This window comes from Zalophus californianus, chromosome 7, assembly GCF_009762305.2.
Source record: "Zalophus californianus isolate mZalCal1 chromosome 7, mZalCal1.pri.v2, whole genome shotgun sequence".
Lineage (NCBI taxonomy): Eukaryota > Metazoa > Chordata > Mammalia > Carnivora > Otariidae > Zalophus > Zalophus californianus.
The window spans coordinates 144,269,441-144,297,279 of NC_045601.1; the positions used below are offsets into that span (position 1 = coordinate 144,269,441).

The 27,839-nt window shown below is 42.2% G+C and overlaps 1 protein-coding gene across 8 annotated transcripts; it reads right to left on the bottom strand.

The window, feature by feature from the left end:
• Nucleotides 1-3,514: 3,514 nt before the first annotated feature.
• On the bottom strand, nucleotides 3,515-27,252 carry ZNF322 (zinc finger protein 322). Of its 8 annotated transcripts, XM_027602207.1 has the most exons (5): nucleotides 27,113-27,252; nucleotides 26,025-26,113; nucleotides 12,224-12,298; nucleotides 10,789-10,899; nucleotides 3,515-7,843 (listed from the first exon to the last, which is right to left on the bottom strand). In XM_027602207.1, the coding sequence occupies exon 5, from the start codon at nucleotides 7,659-7,661 to the stop codon at nucleotides 6,453-6,455; it is 1,209 nt and encodes a 402-aa protein (XP_027458008.1). In that variant the 5' UTR covers nucleotides 7,662-7,843; nucleotides 10,789-10,899; nucleotides 12,224-12,298; nucleotides 26,025-26,113; nucleotides 27,113-27,252; the 3' UTR covers nucleotides 3,515-6,452. The 8 variants fall into 8 exon arrangements, with proteins under 8 accessions (XP_027458008.1, XP_027458004.1, XP_027458005.1 ...); XM_027602203.1 differs by lacking the exon at nucleotides 10,789-10,899; XM_027602204.1 differs by lacking the exon at nucleotides 10,789-10,899 and having other exon boundaries at nucleotides 26,969-27,252.
• Between the last annotated feature and the right edge of the window lie 587 nt (nucleotides 27,253-27,839).

Here is a 27,839-nt window from a genome sequence, read left to right on the forward strand (position 1 = left end):
AATGAGACAATATACCATAAAATAGCTGTAGAAGATGTAATTTACTATACAAATACAAGGAATCACTGTAAAATACTCACAATAGGCTTTTAAAGCTTGAGATGGCCTTAAATATTATACAGCAGTACCGTTCCATAGCGATACAATGCAAGCCTCTGAGGCACCTGGCTGGCTCAGTTAGCTGAGTGTCCCACTCTTGATTTCTGTTCAGGTCTTGATCTCACGCTCCTGAGTTCAGGCCCCATGCGCAATTTTAAATTTTTCAGTAGCCACATGAAAAGAAAAATGAGGGGAAATTTGAGTAATATATTTTATTTAACACAATATATCCAAAATATCATTTAACATGCAATTGATATCAATTATTAAGGAGAGACTTTACATTCTTTTTTTTGTACTAAGTCTTCCAAACCCAGTGTCTATCTTACAGGCATATCTCAATTTAGACTAAAATTTTAAGTATTCAACAGCCACGTGTGGCTACCTTAATAGACAGTGCAAATATATGGTTTAAGTGCTTATTTTATAGAGTGGAAAACTGAGGTTCAGAGGTATTAAGGGCTTGTCTTCAAGGTCATCTGATTTTATCATGGTAGGGTTTGGCTTAGAACTCCAATCTTTTAGCCTACCTGTACTTTTTGCACTTAGGGTGGTAGGGATGTAATTTTTTTCTCCCAAGCTTTTATCTGACTAATCTAATACCCTTCCCTGAGCGAATGAATCATCCTTTCTGCACTAATTTAAAACAACACTTTTTTAAATATAGTAAATTCCTATACAAAGTGCAGATCTGTTTTTGGACTTTGCATTTTGTTCTATCTACCATCTCTGGAAGAAAAGGAACTCGATCTCTTGGGTGTACGTACGTAGGGAGAATCTGCCAGTGGTTTTCCATTTAATTTACAACAACGACAAAACACCGCACAACATTTTAAAGTGTATGTGTGAACCTAGAACTCTGGAAAAGCGCACTTCATACATGAGGCTGTCAGTACAGAGCCCGCGGCCAGGGCCAGCTCGGGGGCCTCCATTCACGGGGACACGGGTGCAGACACACACAGGAACCCACGCACACATAACTCAGCCCGACACACAGATTCAGGGAATAGGCGTGGAGGCGGCGGAGTGAGGCGAGCGCCAAAGGAGGAGAAAGAAATCCCAACCGCAAGTCCTGGACTGCGGCGACGACCGGGAACCTCCGCCCCAGCCGCCGCAGAACCAACGGCGGGGGCGGGGCGTAGAGGGCGCACGGCACGCGTGAGGGCGTAGGGCGGGGCTGGAGGGCGTGGGGCGGGGCTGGAGGGCGTGGGGCGGGGCCAGGGCGCAGACCGGGGCTGAGGGGCGCGGGGCGTGGCTGGAGGGCGCGGGGGCGTGACTTGAGAGAGGGGGCGGGGGACGGGGAGCGAGGAAAACAAACGTCCGGAAGAGGGTGAGAAAGCCGACCGTGCTGGGTGGCCGAAGAGGACGCGAGAGGCGGCAGCTGGGCCGCACAGCGCACATCTTCTTACTTTGATCGTTGAGAGTAGAAAACAGAGAAGGCTGACGGTAGCATGATGGGAAATGAACACTTAGAAGTGGAGGCAGTATGGATTTTAAGCCGGTAAATTCTGGAAGGGGAAAAAGAAGAGAAAAACTAGCAAACGACAGGGTATCTATACATATTTGAACACATGAGGAAAAATCTCAGTGAAGGAAATGAACTGAACGTTTTCCAGAAAAGACAAATGTTAGAAGTTTCCGTGAGTTGTTGTAGAATGTGCTTGGCATGTTAAAGGCATCAGGACATGTATTTCTCCGGGAGAAGAAAGGCAGGATAGATAAAAAGATTTGTTTGGGAGTGGTCAGGAGGGCTCTGCCTGCCAGAGATTTTTTTCGGGTAGGTGATCCTGCGGGGGCGCTGAGGGCTGAAGAATGAGAGCTGAGAGTGTGGTTTTAGGACGTCAGTAGAAATGACAAGCAGCGGCTGTTTCCTCCGACTCCCTTATCAGTCCCCTGCCCGGTCAGAAACAACTAGTCTGGTTTAGACCACGAGGCTCTGCTGCCCCTCCGCTGACTGCCCTCACGTCTCCCGAAGCAGCTCCAACTTCCTCCGCCTGTGAGACTGAGGCTCCCCGTTTAGAAGAGGAGCTGGATTCAGTGAGAAAGGTCCACTTAGAATTTCACACAAAAGGCTTCTCCTGGTTTTCAAATATATTAACGCAACGGAGTCAGGCATTAAGGTATAGGAGGGTTGCAGAGATTTTGAAAATGCGCACAAAAGATAACCGACAGGAGCTACTCGCAGAGTCCTCCCTTCTCCGCAAGAGACTCTAAGCGATTCGTTCGTGTTACCGGTCACTACGGATGAGCGGAGCCCCTCCGGCTGTTTGCTCTGCCAGATGGAAGGATTTCCTCTGCAAGGGTTGACTGCCTTCAGCTTCTCTCACCCCTTTCTAAAGTACAGATTTCTGCTTGGGTAAAGTGATGACACAAGCTAATGTTTGGGGGATGAAACAATCAAGCTTCGATTTCATTACAAGCTTTGTTTTCTGTTTTGCTCAAGGAGCAACGTGAAGAACTCTTTCAGGAAACACTAGTGGCGTATGTGTGCTGGGATGCACTTTTGCTTTTCTACTTCCCCGGAGACACCACTTCTCTTCCAATACGTGTAAGGGCTGTGGCTGTTTTCCCCAGAAATGTCTCACCACAGCCCACCTCAACGTGGGGGTGGAGCCTCAGCGTCAGTGGGGGTAGAGAGCATGACGGTTGCAGGCCCCGTCCCAGGCACACCACTCTACACGAAGGTCAGGAGGAAAACAAAACCCAGTTGTGCCATTTTTCCTTCCCCTTTTCATCCACCCGGCGGTCATTCCTCCTCCTCTGATTCTTTTCTCACAATAAAAATAAACCACTTAAAACCCGGAGACCTATTCTGGTTGGCCGAACAAACATGAGCGGAAGTAAACTTGATGATGGGAGGAACACCGGCACCACCATTCTGACCCCACCTCCCGGGCCCCGACTCCAGCAGATAAGGTGGGAAGCGGCAGAACCGCTGCCCTATGTGGCTTCCACTGAGAACTGCAAATTCAAAATTTTTCTTGATTTTGAGGATGAAGGTTACTCAAACAATGAATTTTAACCCCAAATATGGGCAGTTTAGGCTTTTACTCTCTCCTGTGCTATTTAGGCGATGCAGTGGGGAGGCTCCAAAAAGATCCAATATCCACAGCAGAACACACACAATATTCCTTCCAGGTTTCCGTTCACTTCTCTGCATTAGCATCAGAAACTCCTGGAATTCTAGAGACCTTCTAATGGCTATCACCTCTACTAGGCCTAAGTAGGAATATCCATGAATAGCCACTTTATTCTTTCGCTTTGTCTCACTGAGGTGTAACTGACAAGACTGGAAGGCAGAGTGTACAGCATAAACGATTTAGGTGTGTACTGGGAAAGGGTCCTGAACATCTGCTTTATTCTCTCACCAGTGTAGGGGAAATGCTTGTTCTTAGTAGACTGGAGACAAAAAATGGAGCTTTTCAGAATAAATGTTTATTTAAGAATTAAGGGAAAACAAAAACATTAAAGCATAGGAATACATTGACTGAATACAAGTGTCTCGTTTGGTCTGAAATCTTGAAAAAGTTACTCTAACTACTTACCTGAGGTAGATTTAGGTTGGCACTGTCTCAAGAGAACCTCCATCCATCCCAGAAGTTACCTTCTAGTTTTGGTTACAGGCTCCCAAGTGGTCCTCTCCAACCTCAGGTTATGCTCTATGAATAACACCAACACCTTTTTTCCCCACGGTTAAAAGCCCTCACACTCAGACCTGTCTCATACCCCAACTGTTCTCCATTTGAAGGATGGTCCATCCTTAATTTACTTAAAGACTAGAGAGAATTACCAGTAAGATTAGTTGAAAGAAGGGGCAAGTCATTGCCCTGCCAACGATATAAACTGTCCCCTTCTCCAAGTTCTAATGACTAATAAGTAGCCATAAGGACTAACTTTCATCACCACCATGCCATACACCCAATACTATTTTAAGTATTACAACCGTCAAACATATACTAGTGATAGGCATGATCTGCACCAAAGAGAAACAAATACATCTTGCGTGTTTTATCACACTGGGCAACTTTTCATGGTATAAGAGCTATTTATGAAAATTACTAAAACACAACAGATCAAATAAACTTCCAGCATTTGTTTTCTAAAAAAAAAAAAAAAAAAAACCAAGAAAACCCCACCCTAGAACCAGATTCCTTATTATCACTATAAGCTATATCCACTGGGACCCTAAGATTATCAGGCTCATCAACCAGCCATTAGGATCAAAGCTGAGAGCTGCACACAAGGTCGCAGCTGGCCACCTCCCTTAAGTCTGAATGCCAGCACTCTCCGGAGTTCAGGGATTTGTTAAATAAACCAGAGAACCCAGAGTAGCAACAAAATATTTACTCACCAGTCTATAGTCCCAAATGCTGTAGGAATCTTAAGTACTTATATTAAATGTAATATTTTAATCTGAGGGAAGAAAAAAACCCTCAGAATTGTCCATTTATAATCCCTGGATTAATTATAGTATTTCTAGAGAACGTTAGAGATGATCGTGAATTATCCTGTTAAGTTGGAGATAAGTGCTTATCCTTAAATCTCTGATGAATCTGCCAACTACTTTTCCCTTCTAGCATTCAGAATCCTACATTCCAAGCCACACAGGTACCTTATGTTGTGGTGACTGCAATCCTTTCCCTGGGAATAAAAAGTATTCTCTTTCCTTGGCAGAACTGAAATAAATGAAAGGCATATCATTATGGGGCTTGATTTGCTATAAACAGCAGGATAATGGAGTGAAAAGAACACCAGCTTTGGAGTCTGGGATACTCAAAATCACAAAGTTTTAGCTCCTTCATTATTGATTCATCAAATAAGTGTTTTACTCTGTGCCTACTCAGACTTAAACCTTTCTTTTGGTTTCCCTTTAATCATTTTGCAAGGAGCTGAAGAGCATTTTATCAATGAAAGAGGCGAGTTAAAGTCATAAAAATACAGATGCTAGAGACATCATGACATGACTATTATACTGAAATTTGCATTTCAGTTTAAAAGAAGTAAGTCTCTAAAGCTGAAATTTCAAAAACCAGTGATCATCTCCCAAAGATGTTTGAGGGAAAGGAAACTTTTGAGGGGAATGCCTTAACTCATGCTAAGTAAAAAAGCTGAGTATTCTGCCTCTTTATGAGGCTGGCCCTCCAAAGGGAGAACTTTTGGGAGAGTTTTGATCCAGGGGAACTACTCCCTAGCTGCTCCGTTCTTTTCACGATCAGCAAAAGGTTCCCAGGCTACTGTCAACACACTAGTCCCACAGAGGCCAAGTCAACATAATCCTTTCCCCCACAGGGAACACATGCCACGCCTTCTATCACAAGGTTACAGTCCTTTCCTTTATTGGATTTCCAAATTTTAAAAAGCGAAAAGTAAAGCAATCATTAAGTGGTTCAGATAAAAGAAAAGCATCTTTACCTGAGTTACCCATCAGGCCTACTGTGACCTGCTCTAGCTCCTCCCAGAACAAGCTTCCGGGTATCTAAACAACTGTTTACATATTGACTCCATTAAAAGTCATCTCTACCGTATGGGTCAACTATTACCTATTATATGTACACAGTCCACAATTAGATCTCTCACTGGCCAAAATTCTCCAGACAGTACGTTCTTTGGGACCCAATAAGGTAGGAGTTTCTAGCAAGGCTTTTTTCAGACTCAAGGGGGGTTTTCCACTAATGCGAGTTCCCTGGTGTACCATGAGAGCTGATCATTGACAGAAGTTTTTCTCACTCAGAGACTTAGTAAGGTCTTTCCTCAGATTGGGTTTCTTTGGTGCAAACCCAAGAAGGCTCTTCCAACTCATGTTTTTGCCACATTCAAGACAAATATACATATTTTCACCAGTATGGCTTCTCTGAAGAGTAAGAAAGTCATAGTTCTGTTAGAAGCTTTTTACACACTTGCTGGGGTTTCTCCCCATTGTGGGCTTTCTGACGTCCAATGTGACGTGCATACTGTCTGAAGCTCTGTTGACACTGAGGGCATTTAAAAAGTCCTCTGGTGTGAATTCTCTTGGGATGAGGAGGGGTGAGCACTGCTAGAAAGCTCTCTCACACTCACTGCATTTGTAAGGTTCCTACCTGTAGGAATCCCCTTGTGGATGATCAGATATGAGCGTGGACTAAAGGTTTTCCCCAAACTCAGGGCATTTGTAAGGTTTCTCATTGGAGTGACTGATAAAGTGTTCTGTTAGGGTAGCTCTCTGGGCAAACCATTTCTCAACTTCCCACAGCTGCATTCTCTGGTCCCCACTGAAGTCTGAGCTCTGAGGAAAGTCTGAGATTTGCCTAGAGTTCTTTACTGCGTTCTCTGACATGTAAATACATTTTTTTATGGTATTATAACTCCTTGTCGGATCAAGACATTTGCGAGGCTTCTGACGCTTGGGGAGGACTGAGCTCCAGACCTTTCTCGCCCATATTACAGATACACGGTTTCTCACCGATGTGGATTGTCTGATGTTGGAGTAGGGCTGAGCTCTGCTGGAAGCTTTTATCACATACACTGTATTTATAATGCAGCTCCTCGGTCTGCGTTCTCATTTTCTGTTGGGCAACAAAGTCCATGCCCAGGAGGAAGCCGCTCTCACATGTAGACCACTGATGTGGTTTCTCTTCCATATGAATTCTTTGATGCACAATGAGGTCTGAGCTACAGCTGAAAGTTTTCTCATATTCAAGGCATTTAAAAGTGTGAGTGTGAGTTGCCTGATGCCTGATTAGGTTGGCACTCCGAGTAAAACTTCTCATGCATTCCAAGCACTTATACGGCTTCTCACCTGTATGGACTCTCTGGTGTACAATAAGGTCAGATTTCTGGCCAAAGCATTTCTCACAGGCACCACATTTATAGGGCTTCTCCCCAGTATGAACTCTTTTATGAACAATGAAGGCTGAACGGTGTCGGTAACTTTTCTCACACTTATTACATTTGTAGGGCCTTTCACCAGTATGAGTTCTCTGGTGGCTAATAAGATCTGATTTCCCACTAAAAGCTTTTTCACACTCCAGACACTTAAACGGTTTCTCACCTGTGTGAGTTCTTCGGTGCCTTATGAGGTTTGTGCTTCGACTGAAGCATTTATCACACTCACTACACAGATATGGTTTCTCGCCTGTATGGCTTCGCTGGTGGACAAGCAGATCAGAGCTCTGACCGAAATTCTTGCCACAAATATCGCATGTATAGAATTTTTTACCTGCATGTGTCCTCTGGTGTCCCGAAAGGGCCAGGTGGTGCCAAAAGCTCTTCTCACATTTGCTACATTTATAAGGTTTCTCATAATTGTGGATCCTCTGGTGTGAAATAAGATCTGAGCTTTGGACGAAGGTTTTCTCACACATATCACATCTATAAGGTTTCTCCCCAGGATGGGCTCTCTCACACATAATAAGAGCTAAGTTTTCACAGAAGTTTTGCTCACATTCAAGGCACTGGTATATCTGATCATCTATTTGAGTAATCTCATGCACATGAATAAAAATCTTTTTACCCTTCTGAGGGCATACATGATAGATTTTCCTTTTCTGAGTTCTCTGATTGTATCTCTCTTCTGAAGTGTACATTTTCTATGGCTCTCTCCTAGGGAGTTTTCCACTGGTCTTCTTGACCCATCATGTTCTTCATAGTCATTTTCTTGGTAAGGACTTGAAAGATACATCTGTCGTAGGCCTTTCAGTCATGAGCAGCTCGTCTCTACACGTTTCCAGCATCATATAGACTAATTCCTTACTTGGTATTTCCAACCCTGTAAGACAAAGAAGAAGTATTATTTATATTCCTGTAACTAAGAAAAGAATGCTCAAAGTTAAAATTACTGCAGGAAAGACAGAAATTCTCCATCAGAGTCCGTAAGTGCTCTAGTTTTTACAGGGGTTGAAGCCAGTTAGTTTTCCTCTTTTCTAATACAAAACTAGTCAGCAGGAAAAGACCTGGAAAAGTTATTTCTTTTATGAGCCTGGGTGATCTCAAAACCAGGGTTCTTCCCCTTTCCCTGGCTTCAACTGAGTAATCAGGACAGGCCTCGTAGTTAGTACGCTTGCTCAAGAGAAAACAACCCCAAAAGGACTGTGAACATCTATGCAGTCCTCTCCATCGGAAGGTTTGGAAAGAAATGGTAACGATCATTAGAATTCCCAAGGCACTGGGAGAGAGAAGGGTTTCTGTGGCTCCATCATCCCAGCTGTGTGATGTTGGGCAAGGTATTTAACAACTCTTCCCCACCTAGTTTGTTCCTCTGTAAAATGGGACTTATAACTAAAATTATTTCACATTGTGGAACTGAACAGTAAGTTAATCCCCTCTTCATCTCACGGTAATAAGCATTCTGTGTTAGCTCTTATGCTATTATTATGATAAAGATTCTTTGTTATGACCACATGAGCACAAACCCTCCTCAAATAGGAAAATCCTGACTGGGGTGCCTGGGTGGCTCCGCTGGTTAAGCGACTGCCTTCGGCTCAGGTCATGATCCTGGAGTCCCGGGATCGAGTCCCGGGATCGAGTCCCTGGATCGAGTCCCGCATCGGGCTCCCTGCCAGGCAGGGAGTCTGCTTCTCCCTCTGACCCTGCCCCCCTCATATGCTTTCTCTCTCTCAAATAAATAAAATCTTAAAAAAAAAAAAAAAAAAAAAGGAAAAGAAAAGTCCTGACTACAGATGAAAGCTTGGCTTCAAACCTGCTTTAATACCAGGCTTTTCTTTATACAGTGAAGAGATGTGGAAGAGTTTCTCTCCTGTTAGAGGCATGTGCAAGTATTAAAGCACCTGGAGTTGAGCATCTTAAGGAAATAAGTCCTTCTACAAAGGAAGATCACAATGACATAGTTCTCCTTTCTAATGTAACCGAAAACGGCCCTCTGTTCAGGCTGCCAATGCTCCACTCCTCCCGGGTAAGAGATGCAGATCACCTTCAAATGAGTAAGAGATTAAAAAGGAGAGGGAGAGGAGAGAGATACGGAGGTCTTTCAACTGGGGACCTATTTTCCATGAAGCTACACTGGTAGGTGAATTAAAGGTGTCACAGCCAACAGGAATACAGAAAGACAGACTAATGCTATACACTGGGTTGATTCAGGAGAGCAGCACAGGGGGTAGTGAATTGGTCATTTCATTTATCAACCGCTCACAATATAGCAAAGAAGAAACACATGAGAAACAAAAGGGGAAAAACCACCATTTTCTTTGTCCTTCACACTTACTCTTTTCAAGGATCGTTTCCATGTTTGACCCTTGTCATACCTTCAAAGCCCTTCGCAGCATCTAAGGAGTAAAAGCTGATGACTGTGCTTCCTATTTTACTGAGAAAATTTAAGCAAACCAAAAAAACAACACAACACACATACTCAAAAACATAAAAAACCACTTCTCCGTGCTCCCACCCCATCAACCAGCTTCTTGCCAGTGTGGTCATGCACTCCACCTTTCCTTCCATCACTGTGGATGAGGCTGCCTCCGTTCAGTCTAAGGACAACCCTTCCGTCCGTGTACTGGGTCCCATCCCTTTCCTCCACAAGGACATCTCTCCAGCAATTCTAACCTCCCCGTCCTGCACCTGTTCTTTTCTTCTGGATCACACTAATCAGTAAACTGGCTGTTTCTGCTCTCCTAAAACAGAAGCACAACCAACATGAAAATTTTTCTTTACCACCTCACCCTCAAGCTATTATCCCACCTCTCTGTTCCTTGTTACAGGGGCGCCTGGGTGGCTCGGTCGGTTGGGCATCTGCCTTCGGCTCAGGTCATGACCTCAGGGTCCTGGGATCGAACTCCATATCCGGCGCCCGCTCCGCGGGAAGCCTGCTTCTCCCTCTTCCACTCCCCCTGCTTGTGTTCCTGCTCTCACAATCCTTCTCTGTCAAATAAATAAAACCTTAAAAAAAAAAAAATCTCTTCTCTGTTCCTTTTTACAGCAAAATTCCTCAAAAGAAATAAATCTGCTTATTGTCTCCAACTCTTGTCTCCCAAAGTTTCTGGAACATCCTCCAACCTAATATTCGTCCTCATAACTCTGCCAAAACTGCTCCTGTTGGAAACCCACAAGCCCCTAAGCCATCTGCCTCCTGGTTTCCGCCGACTCCTCTCCTGGCTCTCCTACTGAGCACATACCAGTCATCTTGGCCTCGAGGCTGCTCTGCAAACCAGCCAGGTCACCCCCACTTCAGGATCTTTGTACTTGCAGTCTCTCCTGGCTAAAGTGCTATCCCCTCTAGATTTTCAAGGCTCCCTCCCTCATCTTCCTCAAATCTTTGGCCACCTTGCTTTACACTGTCACACACCTGCATCCCAGCTGACCCGCACCTACAACACTCCTGTCCTCTCCTGTTTTATTTTTCTCCACAGAATGTCAGCCCCTAAAGGACCAGGATTTTTGTTTATTTCATTTGCTGCTTCCCTAGTACCTGGCACACAGTAGGTGCTCAAAGCTAGAACGGATGTCCTTATTTGGAATCTATGGACTCCTAAATAACCTATGAAAACTGTGAAATTTGACTTCAAATGTTATTTGGTATGTGTACATTCTTCTAGGGACAGAGTCCACCGTTCACCAACTATGATGTGCGGGCCCAGAGTCTGTGTATTGGTGTGAGAGGAAACAATATGAGAGCAGACTGAACATCACCCTAGTAAACGTGATGGACCAGAACGCAACGCAAAGCAAAGCAGCTATACAAGCAGAATAAGCAACAGTCACCTGAATTCAGAGGAAACAATGAGGTGAGGCGAAAGGATCCAGAAGATGGATGACTTTGTTTCATCAATTTTCTGATTGGTTTTCCAATTTCCATTCAGCAATTTGTAAACTCTCCATGTGTAAGGCACAGAGACAGTTGTTATAATAAAAAAAAAAGTTATTTATAAATATAAAAAGAAATACCAAGGCTCCAGATGTCAACTCAAACATGTTCTCATGTTTAGTTCTAGGGGATGAGAGAAAACTGAATGGGATGGGAGTAGTTTCTTAAGTCAAGGAATAGACTGCCCACAGGAAATGTAATGTTAAAACCACTAAAGAGGGACAGAATGAGAGAAAAGTGGGATGTACGGCCGAAAGAGTAAAGTTCACAGCTCTGGGAAGGGGAAGAAGCAGGTGAGCAAAAAAACACACGTTTATGTTAAATACAGTAACTCTACATCCGTCTGTGCGATGCTGGGCCAGTTATTTAACAACCATAAAGACTGGCGTCTTTGTAAGAAGAGATCAGGACACAGAGATATCAGGGACGCGCATGCAGGGGGAAGGCCATATGAGCACAGAGAAGACGGCCATCTGCAAGCCAAGGGGAGATCTCAGAAGAAACCAGACCGGGCACTTTGATCTTGGACTTCTAGCCTCCAGAACCGTGAGGAAATAAATTCGCTGTTTGGAGCACTCAGTCTGTGGCATTGCGTCATGGCAGTGCCGGCACCTCCTGTCACCCTCCAATCCCCACCCTCCTTACACTCAAAGCCTCAACCCCCAGCCAGTGAACTCCTGTTATAACAAGAGGTTCTTCTCTGCCCCTTCAGTGGCTTCCCCTCCCCCGCTCCTCCCCTTCAGTCCCCACGATGGCCCAAAAGGCCTCACAAGGGCTGCTGTCACCCCGACCACTGCTGTTCCAATCTGCTCTTCCCTGTTCTCTCCACACGGTGCGACCCGCAGTGGCCTCCGGGCTGTCCTCACCCACACCCCCTTTAGGGCCTCTGCCCTTCCTTTCTTGGGTCTCCAGCCTTCTCCCCCCAGGGGTGTGTACAGCTCTCTCTTCAAAGGTCACTTCTCAAGGGCGCCTCTTCCCGACTGTGAACTGCCCCCCACGCCCCAGCGTTCCCTACCCGCTTTTCTGCTTGGCTTTTCCCCACGGCATTTACCACCTTCTGATACATGGTGTAATTGGTTTGTTTATGGTCTGAAACATGGCAGGGATATTTACCTGTCTTGCGTGCTGCTCCTTCTCTAGTACACAGAGCAGTGCCAGGCAGAGTCAGGGCTTACTCAGCATCTGCCGAGCGCATGAGTAAATCCTTACCGTAATTCTACTTGCGTCCCTATGGTGAAGGAAAAGGGCCGAATGCCAGAAGACACAGGAGCTACTCTGATGGGGCACGGTCTAGGAGAGAGAAGGCACGCTTCTAGAGAAACTGTAGCTTACCTAGAAGCTAACTGGAAGGAAAGCGGCGTTTACTTCCTGCTCCCGAGAATCTGATTTCTCAAGGAAGAGAGTGTTCTGTAAAACACAAGGATAAGAAAAGGCTAAGTAGTTATAAATAAGCAGACTTAGCACTGGAGCATTTCACTCGAAGAACCTGAAAATGGGTAAACTAGGTTCCTTAAAAGAGCAGTTGGGTTTTCTTATACAATCCCTTAAATTCAGTTCTGAGGAGGTTAACACAGTCCTAAACCATCCCATATAACTCTACAGAAAGGGGCCAACAAAGAATCTGAAAACCATCTGCACAATCTACAGCCTCCGAGGGACTGTAACAACATCGAAGGCAGAGCCCCAGCCCTAACTCTCAGCGGAAGATGGTGCACGCTCCGGGTCACTCTCCCTGCGGGAGCTCAGGGGGCTTTCACCTACAGGGCAGTCGGGACCACAAAAGCCTCTTGTGCTCTAACAAAACCAAGACTTGACCATCAGCACCCTTCCTTCCCTGGTGGGCAGGCAATCATCACATTTCTGGTTATTCAAAACTTACCACGGCCTAAGGGGATTTCTATTTCAGCCAGAAACAACTCGGGAGGGGTCAATTAGGGGCATAGAAGAAGTTTGAGAGCTCAGACTTGACCACCAATGCCTTCCCTCAGCAGCTTTAACCTGCCTATTCCAGGTGGCTGAGGCTTCAGTTCCCTCAAGAACCTTCCTGTTCCTGAGGATCAGAAGCAAAAAAGGAACTGCTCAGCCCCAGACAACACATGGGGACATTTAGCTGAGGCTCTCTATGACAGTCCCTCACAGCTGCCAGTAGAAAGATGACATGTTTCACGGTTCTGGTTCCAGGTTAAGACGGAGTAAACACAGGCCATTCTTATTCTCCCTCACAATGCACTTATGACATCTGGACAGAATGTATGGGCCAGCTACTTGAGGACTCTGAAAAGTAAATAGCACGCAGGTCAAGGAAGACCAAAATTTAAAGCCCAACCTAACCAGCAGCGAGGGGACTCTGCGTTGCTGTCCTTCCCTTGAGTAACCCCTGGCCTGAACGCAATACAGCCTGAAACAAAGAAGTCAGGGAAACTAAATCGTAATTCAACTAGGATTTTTCAGAGAACCTATGAGCTTCTATGAAAATGATTCAAAACTGACTTCAATGGATAGAAAACGGACTTAAATATGGAGGAAGAAAGAACAAAATACCTCTGGAAGAACTACACAGGACACGGTAAGAAAACAGTTAGGAAGGGGGTAATGGTGTCTGCAGAAATCCAAATCTCCCAGCACATCCTTTAACAGCTGTAAGAACAAGAGAAATGCACAACCCAAACCCACACCTGTGCTAAACCCTAGCTTTCATATGCAAGCTCTGCAGACCACCAATGAGAGCAAGAGCAATCTGAAAATGTGGAGTAGAGAGGAGGGCTCGTGGTGCACAAAATCAACTGAGCTTCCTGCCAGAAAGAGAAAACCCATTCTAAGTACAAGAAAAAAAAATTTAAAGTTCTGATCAGAACGGGATATTAGGAAAGGACTTTTAGCTCACACACCAGACTTAGAGGCAGTCCTGGAGTGGCAATTCTTTAGGAAAAGAGAGTAAAAAGGAAGGGAGAGGAACCCTTTGGACTGCACAGTGAAGGAGAAAAGGAGCAGAGAGAAATTCAAGATGAAGGGAAATTTTTTTTAGAAAAGAGTAAAATAAAAAAGGCACAAGTCATGCCCTCACTATTTTCAAAGATATGCCTTCTAGTTAAAAAAATAAAAAAGATAAAAAATCCACAAAACCTGACCAAGTGTCACTGAATTAGCAGTCTTGTTAAACACATCATGTTCTAATAAAATAGACATAATCCAACTAAACACTGGAAGGAGAAGAGAGAACAAACTGAAATAACCTCACTGGTCATTGCTTTAACTGCAGACAGGGGTTAAGGGATACTACCAAAAACTGAAAAACCAGACAATTAAAGGCTAAATCAGAACATGGGACTAAGGCATTACAAAAGATCTATGTTCAAAGGTAGTCATGATAACAAAAATCAAACATTCTAAAAAAGTTAATGAAAGAGCAATGCAAACACAAGTAACTGAAAAAACGGGACAAATATAAATAACATGATTGTGCTGAGACGAAACATGTCAATCGTATCAATATATGAGAATGAGTTTGGCTCACCTATTCAAATTTTTTTTACCATGGCTCACAAAACAAGACCCAACTATATGCTAAATACAAGAGACACTTAAAACAAAGATTCAGAAAGGCTCAAACTAAAGGGACAGAAAAAGTAATACAGGCAAATAGAAACAATAAAAGAAAGCCTTATATTCAAGATATCATGAAGAGGAAAATTCAGGCTGAAAAACATTAAACATGATAAAGGACACTTTTTAATGTTGAAAGCCCTAATCATAATACAGCTTGTAATAGTTATGATTTTGAACCAAATCACACAGCAGTCACCCTTACAAAGCAAAAACTACAATAGATAACAAGAAATATAGCAAAAACATTAATAATAAGACAACATACCACTATCAGTAGAAAGACATACAAAGTAGAACAAAAAAAGTAATGATGCAGAAAACCTAGAGAATCTAATTAGTAAGCCTTATGATAGCTACTGAAACTTAACCCTAATAATAGGAAGTAAACTTTGTTCTCAAGCACACATGAATCAGTCACAGAATTCTGTCTTATATTAGGTCATAGAGACAGCATCAGTAAGTCCATAAAAAGACATGAATCTAAAAATTTATTGAAATACCAAATTTAAAAAACCCCACCTAAATGGGGAAAATAAAACAACTCTTCAGCAAATGGGGAGATGAAACAAAATTTCTAAATATTGATAATTAAAATTATTACAGATTACAATCTATGGAATAAATTTAAAGCAGTGATCAAAGAATATTCATAATCTTAAGTACTTTTATGTCAATATAACGAATTAAATGAAATCAGTGAACTAAAGAGAAAACCAACCTAATTATAAATCAAAATCCTACTTATTTGGAAAAACTTAAAGAAATGATACACTACTAGCTAACTTAGTGAAGAAAAAGAGAAAGTACGTATTTATAAAAAAGGAAAAGATAAGGAATAAATAAGTAAAACAAAAAGCCCCACATACACATAACAGATCACTTTGCAGACTTCTACACAAATAAATGTGATAACCTATGAGGCAGACTGTGTTTTTTACCAAAATCACCCCATCCAAGACAGAACGTTTTAAAACACCAATATGCACAGAATAAACACAAAGTTGTTAAGGAATCAGCCCACAAAAAAGCACTGGATCCAGATCATTTCATAAGGGTATTCTAACAAACTTACAAAGACCAAATAAACTCAATGCTTCAAAAATGTTTTCCAGAGCACTAAAAATGAAGAAAAACTTCCAGTCTTTTGTGAAAATAGTTTAACATTGACAACTGAACCTGATGAAGAATATAAAAATGTTTATAGCCCAATATTAGTGTGAAAAATACTAATAAAAATCTAAAACCACATTAAGAAAAGTAAAGTACCATGAGAAAGTAGGAGTTATTCAGGGAACACAAGATTTATTCAGTATTAGGAAACCCATTAACATAATGTCTCATATTAACAGGTCTATGGAGAAGAATCATGATTATCTTCAAAGATGCTGAAGGAACTCACAACAGAATCAACATCCAGTCCTGATGAAAATACTCAAGAAAGTAGGAATTAATGAATACTTCCTTTTAAATGATAAAATATACATTCTTTAGTCTAACAGCCAGTACCTAAGTGAGAAAAACTAGTCATTTCCGATAAGATCAGCAACAAGTTAAGAATGACCCCTATCGGGCGCCTGGGTGGCTCAGTTGGTTAAGCGACTGCCTTCGGCTCAGGTCATGATCCTGGAGTCCCGGGATCGAGTCCCATGTCGGGCTCCTTGCTCAGCAGGGAGTCTGCTTCTCTCTCTGACCCTCTTCCCTCTCGTGCTCTCTATCTCTCATTCTCTCTCTCAAATAAATAAATAAAATCTTTAAAAAAAAAAAAAAAAGAATGACCCCTATCTCTTCTGTTATTAAACTCGGAACTGGAAGTATTAGCCAGTGCAATTAGAAAATAAAAATCAATTAGCGGTATACAAATAGAAAAGAAATAAAATTATATGTTTGGAGATAGAAGGGCATAATTAGAAAACCCTAGAGAAAATCAACATTAAAAGTGACTCAAAGGAATTCAGTAAGGCAGCAGGATATAAAACTCACACATAGAAATGAACAGCCCTTTTTTGTACAAAAATAACAACCAACTAGTGTATAGATAGAGAATACTCCTTGTACAACCACAAAATATGAAATACTTAAAGATAAATAACAATAATTATGTAAATCACATACGTAATTATGTAAAATGAAGAACAGGAAAACTTTCAGACACTACTGAAAGACCCCAAAGCAGACCTGAACAAATGCAAAGACATCTTTTGTTCTGGGACAGAATGATTCAATATAATGAAGATGTTAGTTCCTCCTAAAAAGATTTATGGATTAATACAATTGCAACAAAAATAATAAACTTCTTCATGGAGCTAGACCAAAGGCGGACAAATTATGGCCCACAGGTCAATTCTGGCCTGCAGTCTGTTTTTATAAAGTTTTACTGAAACAAGGTAATACTTATTCATGAATGTATTGCTCATGGCTTCTTTCTCATATGGCAGAGTTAAATAGTTGAACAGAGACCATCTGTCCCCCAAAGCCTAAAGTATATACTTTCTGACCCTTTACAGAAAAATCACAATGCTTGAGCTACAGTTATTACTCAAATTCACTTGGAAAAACCAACATGCAAGAAAAGGCAGGAAACAATGAAAAGAAAGATTGAGGGGTGACTTATAACCCTGTAAGACATTAAAATATGCTATAAAGCCTCTAATATTAAAAAAATATGGTTCTGGGGGTGCCTGGGTGGCTCAGTCGTTAAGCGTCTGCCTTCGGCTCAGGTCATGATCCCAGGGTCCTGGGGTCGAGCCCCGCATCAGGCTCCCTGCTCCGCGGGAGGCCTGCTTCTCCCTCTCCCACTCCCCCTACTTGTGTTCCCTCTCTCCCCCCTGCTTGTGTTCCCTCTCTCGCTGTGTCTCTCTGTCAAATAAATAAATAAAATCTTAAAAAAAAAAATATGGTTCTGGTACGTGAATACATAAAAAGATAAGTGAAATAGAAATCCAGAAACAGATACAAACATATTCAGAAATTTAGTATACAATAAGAGTGATGTCTCAAATCACCAGGGAAAAAAATGAACTTTTTAATAAATGATGTTAGAACATCAGGATAGTCACATGAAAATTGATACAATTTGATCCGTACTGCACACCATATACTAAAATCAATTCCACATCGATCAAAGAGCTGAATTTACAAATTGAAACCATATGGTACTGAATATACAGGTAATATCAGTGTACAGAAAGGTTTTTTGGCTTGGGACACAAAATTGGCCATTTGACTAAAATAAAAACATTTTGTGTGTAAAAAGAAAAGAACAAAGTCAAAAGTCAATGGGCAAACTGAGAGAAAAATTTGTAACATATATTTGACATATATGTTATATAAACATAATCTATTAAAGATCTCTTAAAATTGAGAGAAAACACCAAAAACCTGAGAAAAATAGGCAAAAGACAATACATAAAAAGATAAAAAAATGTTCCTTAAACATATGAAACGATGTTCAATCTCACCCATATTTAGAGAAATTCAAATTAAAAGTACATGAAATAACTAGGAAGAGAGGAACTTCATCAACTTGATAAAGAATACAAGAAAACTACAGCAAATATTATACTTAATGGTGAGAAACTAGAAGCTTTCTAGCTAAGATGAGGAACAAGGTAAGGAGTTCCTTCCTACCACTCCTTCTCAACATTATACTGGAAGTCTTAGATAATACCATAAGAGGAGGAAATAAAAATTACACAGAATGGGGGGAAAAATAAACTGTCTTTGCTTACAGATCACATGACTGTCAGTGTAGAAAATATAAAAGTATCAACAACAACAAAAAAATGGAACTAATCAAGCAGTTATAGCAAGCATGCAGCAGGATACAAGGTTAATATATAAAAGGCAATCACTTTCTTCCATACCAGCAATAAAGGATTGGAATTTCAAGTTAAAAACACAATTACCATTAGCACGTCTGCAAAATGAAAATGAAATACTTATATACAAATCTAGCAAGATCTACATGAAGAAAACAAAAAAACTGATGAAAAAATAAAAAAGAATTAAATAAATGAACAGAGTCCATGTTCATGGATAGGAAGACTCTATATTGTCAAGATGACAATTCTTCCTACCTTGGATCTACTGACTGAACTCAATTCCGATCAAAACCCCAGTAGGTTATTTTATTGATATTAACACACTGACTCTAAAGTTTATGTAAGGAGAGCAAAGAACCCAGAATAGCCAGCACAATATTGAAAGAGAACAAAACTGGGAGCACTGACACTACTCAACTTCAAGACCTCCTACCATGCCACTGTAACCCAGTGTGGTGCTGGTAAAAGAATAAACAGATCGGTGGAACAGAGTCCAGAAATAGACTCACATAAATACAGCCACCTGAGCTTTGACAAAGGGGCGAAGGGGCAAAGGCAATACCATGCAGAAAGACAGTCTTTTCAACAAATGGTACTGGAACAACTGGATATCCACATGCAAAAATATGAAATAGACAAAGACTTTATACCTTCCACAAAAATTAACTCAATATAGATCATAGACTTAAATATAAAACACAAAACTATAAAACTCCTAGAAGATAACATGGGGGAAAATAAAGACAATGATGACTTCTTAGATTTAATACCAAAGAAAGGCATGAGCTATAAAAGAAGTAACAATCTGGGTTTTATTAAAATTAAAAACTTCTATTTTGCAAAGGACACAAGACTGGGAGAAAATATTTGCAAAAGACATCTGATAAAGGACCGTTACCCAAAATATACAATATATTTATATACTCTTAAAACACAAGGAACAACCTGATTAAAAAATGGGTAAAAGATCTAAACAGACATCTCACCAAAGAAGATATACAGATGGCAAATGAGCATAGGAAAAGATGCTCAACACTATATGTCATTAAGGAATTGATAGTTAAAACAATGAGCTACTACTATAAATTACAATGACCAAAATCCTACAAGCCCTGAGTTGGGCTCCCAGCTCAGCAGGGAGTCTGCTTTTTCCTCTCCCTCTGCCCACCCCCCCATTTGTGTGCAAGCTCTCTCTCAAAACAAAACAAAAAACATAATGACAAAATCCAATACACTGACAATACTAAATTCTAATAAGGACATGAAGCAATGGGGATGCTTATCCATTGCTGGTGGGAATGCAAAATGGTACAGCCACATTGGAAAGCAGTCTGGTGGTTTCTCCCAAAACCATATAATCCAGCAATTGTGCTCCTTGGTACTTACCCAAAGGAGCTGAAAATGTGTATCCACACAAAAACCTGCACAAGGATGTTTATAGCAGCTCTATTCATAATTGCCAAAACTTCAAGGCAACTAACATGTCCTTCAGTCAATGAAAGGATAAATAAACTGGGCTACATCCAGGCAGCGGAATCTTGCTCAGTGCTGCTAAAATGGAAATGTGCTATCTAGTCATGGAAAGACATGGAGAAACTTTATATGCATATTGCTAAGTCAAAGAAACCGGTATGAAAAGGCCACAAACTGTCCAATTCCAAGTACATGACATTCTAGAAGAGGCAACTACGTAATCAGTGAAAAAGATCAGTGGTTGTCAGGGGTCGGTGGGGGAGAGGATGAATAAATGAAGCACAGAGGATTTTCAGGGCAGTGAAACTCCCCTGTATGACACTATAAATGGTGATAGATGTCATACATTTGTCAAAACCCACAGAATGTACAACACAAAGAATGAACACTAAAGTAAACCACGGCCTTTGGCTGGCAATGATATCTCAATGCAGATTCACCAACTGTAATAAATGTACCACTCTGGGCCAAGATGTTGATAGCTGGGGAGGCTGGGGTGGACGGGTGGGGGGTGGCAGAGGACAGATAGCAACAACATGTACTCTCTACTCAATTTTGCTGTGAACCTAAAAGTACTCTAAAAAAAGTCTATGATAAAAAAATGAAATAACTGAAAAGTGCATGTGAAATACTGTTTATCACCAATCGAGTTGGCATACATTGAAAAGTACGACAACACATTTTGTTGTCAAAACTGTGGGGGAAACAAACACTCTTATATGTTGCTAGGGGGAAAGCCAATTGGTAAAACTCTCTGGAGGGGCATTTGACAACATCTAGTAAAACTAGATACGCATTTATATCTAACTCAGAATCCCATTTCTAGAAATTGATTCTGAAGATACACCTCCAACGACATAAAAATATACAAGTATAAAGTTATTCACTGTAGCAATGTTTATAATTTGAAAATATTTAAAACTTAAGTGCCCATATATAAGAAGGTGGTTGAACAAATCTGGTATATGCACATATAATGGAGTACTACGAAGCTGTAAAAGAATGAAGAAAACCTTTATGCGTTGGTGTGGAGTGATTTTCAGAACATACTGTAAAATTTTAAAAACAATGGTATAAAAAAGTATGCTACATTTTGTGCAAGAATGAGGTAGAAATAAAAAACCACACATGTATCTGTGGGAGCCTGGGTGGCATGACTCTTGGTTTTGGCTCAGGTCATGACCTCAGGGTCATGGGACTGAGCCTCGTATCGGGCTTCGTGCTGAGTGTGGAGCCTGCTTGGGGTTCTCTCTCTCCTTCTGCCCCCCCCCCCCCCGCTAGTGCTCTCTCTCTCTCTCTCTAAAATGTATCAACAGATAAAATCTTTAAAAAACACACACACATCTATACATGTATCTATTCATTTGGCCAAAAAGAAATTTGGAAAAGGTAAAAGAAACTAATGAATGTGGTTATCATCACAAGGTACGTAAAATGGAATTAAAAGGGACAGGAAAATGGAACTGGTGTAAAGAGGTGGGGGGTCACCGTCTGGGACTATACATTTTTGTAACACACACAACACTTTTACTTTTAGAACTGTTACATTTCACATATTCAGTAAATAAATAGACAAGACACTAGAGAGAAATGTCAAAATGTAATACAAACAAAAACAAATGAGTCAGTTTCAAATGAGTAACACAACACCCAGAAGGGAAAGAAATAACTCAAACAGTACTTTAATACAGTATTAGGACTATACAAACTCAAGCTAAAGATAAAAAGAACTACAAACAATTACTGAATTCTCATTAGTAGGGTTTTTTCCCTCCCCATGATGGTAAAGATATACTACTTAATGCATACCCTAGGACTGAACAAATAAGTAAATATACTATGGGTAAAATGGCACACAGATTCCTCACTGCCAGAGAAGGGAGTTATAAATATAGACAACGGAAGGGCAAGAATGAACTCTGTAACCGGAATTAGAAGTATCAGTATAAGGCCAAGGTTTTACAGTATATACAGAAAAAATAGAAATGCATGTATGTGTCAAAGTGTGTGTTTATTCTACTTTATTTTTCTAGTAACGTCTGCTGAAAGGTCATAAAAAGAATGAAATCCTAGTAGTAATGAGCATAACACACACTCAGGTCTTGGTTTCTAAACGCCATTCTCCACTGAAAGCTATCAGGGCTCCTAGGAGAAATGGCTGATTCCGGGGTTTAGAAAGTACAAGATGAACCCAGAACATCTTGTACCAGAGGATAAGGAAGTGCTCAAAAAGTGCTGATAATGTGCCATAAGGACCCAGAAGCCAGGCCGAAGGGGCTGCTATGGTAAAATCTGGAACAAACAGAACATCAAGATAAACAGTAACTGTAATAAGTAACACAATAAGAATCCATGAATCTATACAGATAAAAAAAAAGTGAATAAAGATGGAGAAGGGAGTTTTTCTTTTCTAAAGATTTTATTTATTTGACAGAGAGAGACACAGCGCAAGAGGGAACACAAGCAGGGGGAGCGGGAGAGGGAGAATTAGGCTTCCCGCGGAGCAGGGAGCCTGATATGGGGGCTCAATCCCAGGACCCTGGGACCATGGCCTGAGTCGAAGGCAGACGCTTAATGACTGAGCCACCCAGGCGCCCTGGAAGTTTTTCTCATATTAAAAAAGCCAAAGGGCGTCTGGGTGGCTCAGTCCTTGAGCGTCTGCCTGCCTTCGGCTCAGGTCATGATCTCAGGGTCCTGGGATTGAGCCCCACATCCCTCGGCAGGAAGCCTGCTTCTCCCTCTCGCACGCCCCCTGCTGGTGATCCCTCTCTCGCTGTGTCTCTCTCTGTCAAATAAAATAATAAAATCTTAAAAAAAAAAAAGCCAACAATTAAATGTGGAAGAACTGATGGAATTTTAAAAATCACCATGTCCAGTCAAAAGAAGAGTGTTTAATTGTTTCAGGTAAAAATCCAGTGGGTGAAAAGTTTATGAGATCAGGATTTTACAGTCTGAAAATATCTCCCTACTAGATATTTAATAATTATAGAAACAAGAAGAGTAACTTCACAGTACAGAAACCTGAAAGTCACCACCTTAACCAAGTGATCAAAGTCACCATTACTAGTAACATGATGTCCAATGTGCCAAATAGAATGTAAAGAACAGAACAGAATATCACCTCTGGGCTATCTTGCCAAAAATGTAAAACCTGAACCTAATTATGAGGAAACATCAGGCAAACCCAAATTGAGGGAAATTCTACTAAATACATGGCCTAACCTCTTAAAGAAAAAAAAAAAAAGTCAGTGGAGCGCCTGAGTGGCTTAGTCAGTTAAATGTCTGTCTTCAGCTCAGGTGGTGGTCCCACGTGGGCCCCCTGCTCAGTGGGGAGTCTGCTTCTCTTTCCCTCTGCCCCTCCCCGCTTGTGCCCTCTAACAAATACAATCTTAAAAAAAAAAAAAAAAAGTCAAGGTTATGAAAGACAAAGCCTGAGGATATATATTCCATAACACAGAAGACAAGACATTTAAATGAAATGGGGAATGATGGATTGATCTTGGCCGACAAAAACCAGTTTTTTCCTTTTCCTGAAAAGGACACTAGTGGAAGAACTGGCTCAATTTGAGTAAGATAACAGTATTATGTGAGTGTTAATTTCCGGACTGTGATAGCTGTAATGGTAAGAGAAGAGCCTTGTTTTTAGGAAATAAACGATTTGTATTTTAAGGCAGACATTCTTAACTGGGTTTCTAGGAAAGAATGAAGCCCTACAGAAAATGATTGGAGTAACTATTTTTTCAATTCTTCCAAGAATGGTATGTAGCTAGGAGCACCGTACATGCATAGGAGAGAAGTTAATTCATTACATACCTTAGGACTTTGGCGCTTAATCTCTTAAGACTTCAGGGCTTAGCATGTCATAAGACTTTTAGGGCTTAATGTTCTCATAGTTTGAGAAGAATCATTATGTCTATAACCTATTCTCAGAAGGTTCAGAGAAAAATGTGTATATGTATGTGTATACAGAGACACACAGAATCATAAAGTGAATATAGTAAAATGTTAACATTTAGGATCACAGGCAAAGGGTATATGAACATTCTTTGTACTATTTCGTACTTTTTCATAAGTCTAAAATTATTTCAAAATTAAAAGATATTTTAGTTTGTTTTTTAAAGAACATGGTAGCTAAGAGTCGAAATATTACACTAGTTAAAACTGAATGTTCAAGTTCTAGAATCAGATTTCGGTTCAAATTCCTACTGCTCCTCTGTAACTGCAAGAACTTGGGTATATTACTTAACTTCCTTCAGCTTCAATTTCTCCTTTGATAAAACAGCTAAGATACTCTTACATGCCTCATGGAACTGCCATGAGAACCTAAGATGTCGCCACCAAAGGACTCAGTGCTCAGTGCCTGGGTCTCAACAGATAATAAGTGACAGGTTCTATTATTTTCTGAATTCCATCTTCACACACACAAAAACCCTATTTATCAAGTCCATCCTCTGCACCTGCCTCTTCTGTAAAGCCTTGTTCAAAATCCATATAAAATAATTAACTAAATCATAAACAATAAAATAACTCAGCCAGTTAATGATGAGTATGGAGATTATGCAAAAACTAGAAACAGATTTATGGAGAAATATTAGGATGAAAAGGAAAAATTCAGAATCACAACTAAGGAAAGATATGCAGGCATATAGAGAAATAGCTAATATAAAATGGTAGGTTTATGGAAGCTCTGTCTTTTAAAATGTGTATTACTGCTCAGGTCAAAAGGAGAGCAGAGTGGAAATAAAGGATTCGGAGCTTGGTCATAGCCTGGCAAATGAAATCAGAGTATTCCCTAAAGTTATCAGCCCAGGGTATCATATTTGCCCTAAGGAGCCAATAAACTGTGGGGCACCAAGAAGAAAAAAAAAAAATTAAAAAAAATAAGGAAATCATTTTCTCATTCTTATCTAAGTCTTTTAGATGTCAGCACCTAGAAAATAAAATAGTCTGGTTGTCAAACCTAAAGTAGACCATGACACTTCCCTAGTTCAAGATACTACAACCGTTCCCTATCAGACTCAGAATAAAACCCAGTTCTCACTGTTCCTTATAATGTGGCACCTCCACCTATCTTTAGCCTCACGAGCCACCTCAGAACTTTCGCACTTGTTCCTTCTGCCTGGAATGTTCTTCCTGCCAGGTAGCTTGCTTCTTTATGTGATCCAAGTCTCTCCCTGAAAATTAATTCCTCAAAAGGAGGCACACCCTGACTACTTTATATAAAACAGCTCTGTTCTCTTATCCTGTTTTATTTCTCTTCATAGCACTTCTCATCCTCCAACCTTGGGGTATATATTTTATATCCGTTAATTTGTTTCTCCCTCCTACTAGAATATAACTTCCATTAGGGTTGGGACTTAGTCTTGTTCACTGCAACACCCCTAGACTCTGGCATATGTTTGTTGCATGAATGAAAAATATGAATAAATACCACAGCAAAATAAAGGACCACCATAATCCTCAGAACCCCCATAGCAATGCAACTAGCTAGGCGAGCAGCCCTGGCTGGTCCACCAGGGACCCTTCTCCAAGAGGTTTCTCTTACCTCACCCTAGGAAGAGACTGGTTCTCTCTTCCACGGCTAGGGTCAGAGTGTGCAGAATAAGCAGGCACGCAATAAAAGTCCAAGCAGAGAAGCTGAGTATAGAATTTCAAAGCTCAAGGTTATTCTTACAGTTAAAGGGTGTATGGGACAAGCAGAGTCGATAAAGCATTAATCTAATGCTTACTGTTATCAAGCCCGAGGCGAAGGATTACCTCATTTATCTTTCACTGATTGCATGGACTGCCTCATTTAATCTTCCCAAGAACTGTGTAAGATAGGTATTAATACCAATATTTGCACTAACAGAAAACCTGATGCTTAGGGCAATTAAATATTACTACCCAAGAACTCACAGCTAGTAGGTAGCGCAGCCACGATTTAAATTTCAATTTTCTAACTACAGAGCCTAAGCAACGGGCATACTGCCTTTTTGGGGGCCGCAAATCGATCAAGAAGCAATTATTATAAGCCTATTGTGAATATGTATGTTGGAAAGGAGTAGAAAATACACTCAAGTTAGTAGAACAGGATCCAGTTTTATCACTCTGCTATCTCAAGAGCTAAGAAAGTATCAATCCCTTTTTCATATTATCTTCCCCAATCCTTCTTGTCCTCCCCAAGTACTGCCCCACCCCATCCGCTCCAAAATCCATTTATATAGAAACATACAGCCTGGCATGCTACTTACCATAACAATGAAGACTCAAGACTGTCTTCCTTTTGGCTTCAAAAGGTCTCTAGTCCGTAAGTACGCATAGCACTCAATTCTTCCCTCTCCTAGAGAAAAATGAATAATGTTGAAATTTATAATTTTTTCTGAAATTTTTATTTTTTCTGGAGCTGGACATCTAAATACCGGTCCCATTTACTCCCCAGTCTGGTCGTCAGCCTTCAACCACATCTTACCTCTTCCCGCATTTGCTTACTTTCTGTTTCTCCTGCAAGAAGTAGCTGCCACTGGGAGCCATCACTTCCTTCCCAACCAGCACTAGCCGAAACATTAAGAGTCCTTCTGGATAATGACTTTTACTTCTTAAGAAAGCCCTGAGTCCTGTTTTACTTGTTTAGATTTTTCTTTCTGCTGACTGTTTTTTGTTTGCCTTATCTCAACTTCTAAGGTCAAGGACCCATTCTTCTACCATATACACCCCAAGACGTAGTTGGTAAGTGCATACAGTACAATGTTACATATAACGCAGTTTTCTAAACCATAGTTACGACATGGTTAAATAATCTTGTGTATAGATTTGAGTACAACATAACTAATCTCTGTCTTAAAGATGGTGGTGGTTGCGGTGGGGGGGGGGACTTCATTCAACGTCCTTGGGATTTTCCCCAATATGAGAGATACAGATCGCTTAGAAAAGTGCCTGGTAACGTTTACTATTATCCTCTCCAAGAACGGCCGTACTGAGCTGCTCTTCTTTCAACTTTTCATTGACCGCCTCTCGGTCCGCCGTCAGGGGGGGTCCCGGGCCCCGCTCGGCGGCGGCGGCCGGGGCAGCCGTGACCCTGCGCAGGCCGGAGGGCCGGGGAGGGCATGTGGGGGGGCTGGCTCTGGTCCCGCCGCACCCCTCCCCCTCCCCCGGGCCCCGCGGCCGCGCCCCTCCCAGGCCCCGCGGGCCCGCTTACCCGGGCGGCCGCCGGCACCGCCCCTCCGCCTGGGACCGCACTTCCGGTTAGTCTCCGGACACTGGGGTTTGGGTTTCCCGGCGGCCGCAGGCTTCGCGGCGGTGGACCTCAGGGCCCACCTTCGGGAAAAGAAGGAAAGCAAACCTGGGGGGCCGACGAGAGCCAGGAGCAGCTCCCTTTGCGCGACTCGGGAGGGGAGTTGGGGCCAGGCCACCCAGGGAGCGCTTCAGGGGCCGACAAGGCCGGCTACGCGAGCCCTTTCAGCCAGGCTGGGAAGCGGCCGGCGCAGCCCCGCCCCCGCGAGTCACATGACCACCCCTGCTTCGGAGGCTGGGGCGCCCCGCCCCCGGCCTCTGGGCCAATGGGGGCTGAACCCCTGTGACGGGGCGGGGCCCCGGGGCGCCTGCGCTCCGGGCCCGCGGCGGCTCGGGGCGGAGCGGGCCGGGAACCCGGGAGTGTGCGGGGCGCTGCGGGGTCCTGGGCTGAGGCCCGGACTGCACTGCCGCTTTGTCTAAGAGGAAGCAACGTTGTGTATATTACAGTGTCTGACTCCTGGGCCCCTTCCTCAAAGCAGCTAAAAGAGAACCCGAGCCAGAAGTAGCGTAACGGAGACGAATGCCGACCCTGAGAAAAACACCCCGAAGGATCTGGGAGAAATGGAGGCTCCCGAAGCGCAGCGGAAGCGCCCAGTCACCGAAGATGTGGCCGGCGAGACGGCTGAGATGCTTGGGGTGGTGGTGGCCTTGTGTAGGTGGAGGCAGCTGCCGCCGAGGCTGGGACCGCTCACACCAGGACGGTCCCCCGTCCCGTTTCTGGGCTGGAATCAACGAAGAGTAGTCCCGTCTGCTTGGGTTGGAGCAGAAATGGGATT

Excerpts from the sequence above, each read along its gene's own strand:
- ZNF322 (XM_027602209.1), bottom strand. The coding sequence starts at position 7,661 with ATGTACACTTCAGAAGAGAGATACAATCAGAGAACTCAGAAAAGGAAA.